Source organism: Myxine glutinosa, chromosome 3 (assembly GCF_964187855.1).
Source record: "Myxine glutinosa chromosome 3, kmMyxGlut1.1, whole genome shotgun sequence".
Lineage (NCBI taxonomy): Eukaryota > Metazoa > Chordata > Myxini > Myxiniformes > Myxinidae > Myxine > Myxine glutinosa.
The window spans coordinates 181,249,061-181,256,456 of NC_136263.1; the positions used below are offsets into that span (position 1 = coordinate 181,249,061).

General features: G+C 41.2%; 1 protein-coding gene across 1 annotated transcript in view; it reads right to left on the bottom strand.

The window, feature by feature from the left end:
- Positions 1-1,180: 1,180 nt before the first annotated feature.
- The window catches only part of LOC144891388 (uncharacterized), a 6,957-nt gene continuing 741 nt past the window's right edge, over positions 1,181-7,396 (bottom strand). Inside the window, exons 2-3 of the mRNA XM_078774788.1 lie at positions 5,544-5,698; positions 1,181-5,346 (exon numbers count right to left, since the gene is read on the bottom strand). Coding sequence (XP_078630914.1) covers positions 5,169-5,346; positions 5,544-5,698 — 333 coding nt within the window. The 3' untranslated portion in view covers positions 1,181-5,168. The remainder of the gene's footprint in view (positions 5,347-5,543; positions 5,699-7,396) is intronic.

Genomic DNA, 7,396 nt, shown 5'->3' on the forward strand with positions numbered 1-7,396 from the left:
GCTTGGAGTTTGCAAAAAAGCACCTAAAGGACTCTCAGTCTGTGAGAAACAAGATTCTGTGGTCTGATGAAACCAAGATTGAACTGTTTAGCTATCCCCCCCCCCCCCCCCCCCCCACTGGGGGCAACACAGTGTACTTCAGCTAGTATATTTATAACAGCTGCCACTGCTCTCACTCTGCACATCTCCCCCTTCTCCGCCCCTCCCCCCACAAAAAAGAATTAATTGTAAAATAATGTAAAAATAGTAAACGATGATTAATTGTAAGTAAATAATGACCTGCCCTTCGGTATTCAGAAGCACCCAAACCAGATAAGGTGTCTCCCTCCAGCTTTTTCGTTGGGCAGAGGCAAACACCCCAGCCTTCTCTCAGGTACATCTCCAAGTTTTTTTGGCTTCATTTAGAAGCTTTGTGAGCCATTTTAGGTAACGATCATGGTTGCGAATGCGCTATAGCAGTTCACCTATCCCAAAGATCACTATTTCTACGGGTTTCTGCGCATGCCTGCCGAGCATTCTTGGGCAAATTATATCATTTTTCAAAAATCCCCTATTATGCAAATATTGGTATTCCCATCAGCGAAACTACTGGTCTTATATGCTGTCAATTACCGAAACTCCTAGAGAGCGCTTGTTCGCGGAAGCCTTGAGGGCAATATAAACAAACTCATCTGAGTCGATCTAAAAATTGCATACCCATCTACATAATGAGTATGCAAGTACATAACGCGTACGCATCGCCAGTCAATTCTCACTCATGAGAGTCCCAAGGGATATATAACCAGACTCGTATACAACCATCTACAAATTGTATATGCATATAGACATCATAGAAGTGGGGTAAATAACCCATTCATGAGGACGGGTTCTTTGCTAGTAATGATAATTATGATAATACTTGAATAATTGATAATTGAACATGAAAACAAGATATAATTAACGTTGTTGAAGGAGGAGGTTATTTGTCCAATTATGCCTGTGCTATATCAATACCATATTAATTCAACAGATCAGTTTGTTGCTCTCTACCCTGTGTCCCAATGCCTCTAGGCCAAGTTGCGAAGAGGGTGAGAGTTCATACTTGGGGCTGTGGGAGGTATAGGGGGCTGGATCTTATATCGGGCGTCGTCCATCATGCTGATGGTCCTTGACCCTTGCAAATGATCAAACGAGTTCCAAATTTACACTGTGTTCATTTATTGTTTTATTTCCCTCAAGAATCGCTCAAATATAAATTGAAACTGGTGGTTGCTCATGCGAGAAGGCAGAAGGTGGGGAGACGTTTCTCATAATAAATGGGTTTATTCATAAATAATATGGGGGATAGGGAAAGACAAGACACTTTAAATAAAGATAACAGATGTGGCGGTTGACAGACACAAATAAGGCAGAAGGGAGCGCCCAAACTTGTACATAAGAGAACTAAACCCGGCTAATGGGGACAATCCTGACAATTTCAATCCTGACAAATCTCACACTCTTACTATGTCTCTCTGAAAAGACCGACTGGACAACCCTCCCATCTACTTTCTGAATAATCCTCTCCAAGAAGTTCTGTCACTCAAACTTTTGGGTCTCACTATCTGCCATGATCTTTCCTGGGAAAACCACATTTCCAAGCTGACCTCCAAAGCCAGTCGCCGACTGGGCATCCTCCGTCGTGCGAAGTCCTTCCTTGGCACACCTGAGCTCCTCACCACATACAAGGCTTTCATCCGCAGCTCAATGGAGTACTGCTCTCCCCTCTGGGCTGGTGCTCCTGCCTCACACCGAGCTCGTCTTCACGCTGTTGAAACCAAAGCGTTCAGAATCATTGGAATCACCCGCGATGACGCTATCTCCGAGGGCCTTTCACTTACTCACCGCAGGCAGGTTGGTGGTCTTTCCGTCTTCTACCGACTCCTCTCCGGCCTTGCTTCCCCAGCTCTCTCTGGGCTCTGTCCCCCAAATATTCCTGCAGGTCGCACAAGATCTGCCTGCAACCCTCTTATGGTTAAACTGCCAAAATCAAGACTCTCTGCTCACCTTCACTCCTTCATTCCTCTTTTCTCCCACCTCTGGAACAAACTCCCTCACTCTCTTCAATCCCACTCCTCCCTCCAGGTCTTTAAAACGGCTGTTCACCACCATCTCTTATCTTCCCCAATCCAAAACCTTGATCTTTTCTACCCCTGCTAATTTCACCCCAAATCCACTTTTTTGAGGTGACTTTTGACTTCTTTCCTGGAAGTCCTTGGTGTCCTTGCGTTTTATACCTATCCTGCCTCCCCCCAGGCCCTCTCCCTCCAAAAACATCTCCCGATGGCCCTGCTCTCAAATGTTGTGTTTGTGTGCTTCCTCCCCTTCTCTCCCCATCTTGTCGACCGCTCCCCTTTTTATATACTTTGTTTGCTTGTTTGTTTGATTTGTTTGTTTGATAAATGTTAGCTCTTTCACGAGCCTCGACTCTGTACACAAAAAAATATATATAAAAAAATACCAGACTCGAACGAGAGACAGGGGCAGGTGAAGATTCGGGCAGGCATGGTCTTATATTGGGACTAGGATGACCCATGCAGGCTGGTGTTGTACAGGGCTGTGGTGGCACAATATGAAGGTGAGGTGTTTTGAATTACGTTGTGGTGAGGTGTTTTGAATTATGTGGTGGTGTGTTTTTAATTATGTCGTGGTGAGGTGTTATAAATTACAAGGTGGTGAGGTTTTTTGAATTACGTCATGGTGAGGTGTTTTGAATTACGTCGTGGTTAGGTGTTTTGAATTACGTAGTGGTGAGGTGTTTTGAATTACATGGAGGTGAGGTGTTTTGAATTACGTCATGGTGAGGTGTTTTGAATTACGACATGGTGAGGTGTTTTGAATTACGTGGTGGTGAGGTGTTTTGCATTACGACATGGTGAGGTATTTTGAATTACGTGGTGGTGATGTGTTTTGAATTACATCATGGTGGTGTGTTTGAATTACGTGATGGTTAGGTGTTTTGAATTACATGGTGTTGAGGTGTTTTGAATTATGTGGTGGTGAGGTGTTTTGAATTATGTGGTGGTGAGGTGTTTTGAATTATGTGGTGGCGAGGTGTTTTAAATTAGGTGGTGATGAGGTGTTTTGAATTACGTGGTGGTGAGGTGTTTTAAATGATGTGGTGGTGAGGTGTTTTGAATTACATGGTGGTGAGGTGTTCTAAATTAGGTGGTGATGAGGTGTTTTGAATTACATGGTGGTGAGGTGTTTTGAATATGTGGGGGTGAGGTGTTTTGAATTATGTGTTGGTGAGGTGTTTTAAATTATGTGGTGGTGAGGTGTTTTGAATTATGTGTTGGTGAGGTGTTTTGAATTACGTGGTGGTGAGGTGTTTTGAATTACGTGGGTGTGAGGTGTTTTGAATTATGTGTTGGTGAGGTGTTTTGAATTATGTGTTGGTGAGGTGTTTTAAATTATGTGGTGGTGAAGTGTTTTGAATTACATGGTGGTGAGCTGTTTTAAATTAGGTGGTGATGAGGTGTTTTGAATTACATGGTGGTGAGGTGTTTTGAATACGTGGGGGTGAGGTGTTTTGAATTATGTGTTGGTGAGGTGTTTTGAATTATGTGTTGGTGAGGTGTTTTTAATTATGTGGTGGTGAGGTGTTTTGAATTATGTGGTGGTGAGGTGTTTTTAATTACGTGGTGGTGAGGTGTTTTGAATTAGGTGGTGATGAGGTGTTTTGAATTGGTGGTGAGGTGTTTTGAATACGTGGGGGTGAGGTGTTTTGAATTAGGTGGTGATGAGGTGTTTTGAATTACATGGTGGTGAGGTGTTTTGAATATGTGGGGGTGAGGTGTTTTGAATTATGTGTTGGTGAGGTGTTTTGAATTATGTGTTGGTGAGGTGTTTTAAATTAGGTGGTGATGAGGTTTTTGAATTACATGGTGGTGAGGTGTTTTGAATACGTGGGGGTAAGGTGTTTTGAATTATGTGTTGGTGAGGTGTTTTGAATTATTTGTTGGTGAGGTGTTTTAAGTTATGTGTTGGTGAGGTGTTTTAAATTATGTGGTGGTGAGGTGTTTTGAATTATGTGGTGGTGAGGTGTTTTGAATTACGTGGTGGTGAGGTGTTTTGAATTACGTGGGTGTGAGGTGTTTTGAATTACGTGGGTGTGAGGTGTTTTGAATTACGTGGTGGTGAGGTGTTTTGAATTACGTGGTGGTGAGGTGTTTTGAATTATGTGTTGGTGAGGTGTTTTGAATTATGTGTTGGTGAGGTGTTTTAAATTAGGTGGTGATGAGGTTTTTGAATTACATGGTGGTGAGGTGTTTTGAATACGTGGGGGTAAGGTGTTTTGAATTATGTGTTGGTGAGGTGTTTTGAATTATTTGTTGGTGAGGTGTTTTAAGTTATGTGTTGGTGAGGTGTTTTAAATTATGTGGTGGTGAGGTGTTTTGAATTATGTGGTGGTGAGGTGTTTTGAATTATGTGGTGGTGAGGTGTTTTGAATTATGTGGTGGTGAGGTGTTTTGAATTATGTGGTGGTGAGGTGTTTTGAATTACGTGGTGGTGAGGTGTTTTGAATTACGTGGGTGTGAGGTGTTTTGAATTATGTGGTGGTGAGGTGTTTTGAATTACGTGGTGGTGAGGTGTTTTGAATTACTGTTGAGTTTTAAATTGGTGTTGAGGCGTGCATATATATTGTCGAAGTGTATCTATATTTGAAGGATTTTATAATTCATTGCACTTCCATTTTCATTTGACTCTAATTCGGCATTCGGTCTTGTTTCTCGATGAGAACACAGTTTTTAGGTCTGTGTTCTTGCAAAACTGTTATTGTTTATCCCTGTCTCACAAATGTCCCTCCTCTGCAAAGTCAGCCCTGCTTTTTATTGCCAAACCCATTGTAATCTGAACACAGGAATGCTTGTCGTGCCTCCCTTTTTAAAATAATGGCCTCTGCACTGATAAGAGTAAGCCTTGGGGGATTTGGTGGGGTGCTTTGGGTACGTGCTCAAAACCTCGGGGCAAGCTCCCAGCGGAGATGGTTTATCTTTTTTTCTGCGCTGACCTACATGTATATAAACGAAGCGCGCTGATAATTATTTTGAGAAAGGATCAGCCAGTTTCGAGCCCTCCTGTCTCCCGCACGTGTTGTCACAGCTCCATAATAAAAAGGCTTATGTCCTCAGGCGTTGTCCCAAGTTCTAATCGCAATCACAATCGTCTTCATCTCCATAATCAGAATGGTCTTCACAGTCACAATGGACTGAATATTCACAATCAGAATCATCTTCACAATCAGAATGGTTTTCACAATCGCAGTCAGAATCATCCCCATCGTCATCATCATCTTGCTCATCCTCCTGATCCCCTTTGTTCTTTCTGTAAACACAACAATGAGCAGAACTTTGTTTCAGAAAACCTTTCTCTGCACAGCGCAAATGTATCAATCAGAATCCCACCAGATATCGAAACGCAACCAATATCATATTCAACAGTAGAGAGTTCCATCAACATCACAGTTTGCGACTCTTCATTTAAAGTTCAATAATAAAATGAAGGCTTGTGAAGAGGTTTACCGTAGGTGTTTGTCACTCCATGAATAGATGGTACAGAGCAAGTGGATTGTAAATATCAACAACGAGATGACACGCAATGCATATTCAAATCGCATCATGCAGGATAACAGTTCTCCAACGTCCATCATGCCAGAAATGGAACGTACCCCAAAGATCTGTGGACACGGATACAAAAGTTCAACAAGAAAGAGCAATCGGACATTGCAGACGCTCACCATGATGTATTTTCAGTGTTTTTAAAGGCTTTTGTGATGAAACAAACATGGCGGCCGAACCACGTTGCCGATGACATCATCATTATATATTTTTTCTTCACCAGTTTATGCCTGCATGGCGCTCAATAAATTTCATCTTGATAGGATGAAGTTTTGTACTTGTCGAATTATGATGTCATACTGGAGGCACCTTTGACATCATCATTAACATATTTTATTTCCCATGGAGAGTTATTTGCAATGAGCCATGTCTCAATTTTTTCTTTGCAGCTTTTTCGGAGAGAAAGAGGTGCAAATTTTTTCGGTTTTTCCAAGATGGCGGCCAAACCACGTGACCTAAGACGTCATAATTATCATTAAAAATTATGCAGGATGAGTTGCAGCTATGGTGAAAATGTCCTGTCGATCGGACCAACGGTTGCAGAGAAAATCATATTTATTCTGTGCGGACAGACAAACAGACAGACAGACAGACAAACGGACTCAAATGTAATACCCTCTCCACTGGCAAGGCTAATAAGTGCACGTTATTGAATGAAACCAAGATTCAGTTTCCTTCACAATAATTCTTAAATTATATCCTTTGAAACAAAAGTTTTAACCTGACGTTCTGACCACAAGCCCAACAAGAAAAAGAGCAATGAGAGATTGAAAACCCCCACAAGGATTTATTTTCAGTGGTTTTTAAGGCTTTTGTGTCAAAAGAAATATGGCGGCCGAACCACGTGACCGATGACGTCATCATTATTTTTTTCCTAAGCGAATTTATTCCGAGATTACGCTCAAGAAATTTCATCTTTATCGGATGAAGTTTTGTACTTGTCGAATTATGACATCATAATGGAGGCACCTGTGACATCATTAACATATTCTATTCCCCATGGAGAGTTCTTTACAATGAGCCATGTCTCAATTTTTTCTATTCAGCACTTTCGGAGATATAGAGTTGCAAAATTTTTGGTTTTTCCAAGATGGCGGCCGAACTACGTGACCGATGACGTTATCATTATTTTTTTCCTCCACCAATTTACCCCTAGATGATGTTCAAGGAATTTCATCTTGATCAGATGAAGTTTTGTACTTGTCGAATTATGACGTCATAATGGAGGAACCTATGACATCATCAACCTATGGAGGAACCTATGAACCACGTGATACATGACGTCATAATTATCATAAAAAATTATACAGGTGGCGTTTCACCGATGGTGAAAATTTCCTGAAAATCAGACCAACGGTTGCAGAGAAAATCATATTTATTCTGTGCGGACAAACAAACAAACAGACAGACAGGCAAACAGACAAATGAAAAATCACTCATAGAGCGACACTTGGCAAAAGAGAACAAAGCAGAATGGCACTCAGTAGAGCATCCTTTTGACCTCTTATATAATTGGTGGTTGAATTCAGTTAGCTGACATGAAACTCCAATTCAAATTTCAAGTCATTTGGATGAAAATTGAGGATTTTAGATAATTTGAAATTTTGTTGACCTTTGGCCTACGTTGACATTTTGGTCTATGTTGATCTCAAAAATAGTTGGTGGTTGAATTCAGTTCGCCGATATGTAAATGCTTTTCAAATTTCAAGTCAAATCTAGTGAAAATTGAGGATTTTAGAAATTTGAATATGGTGGTT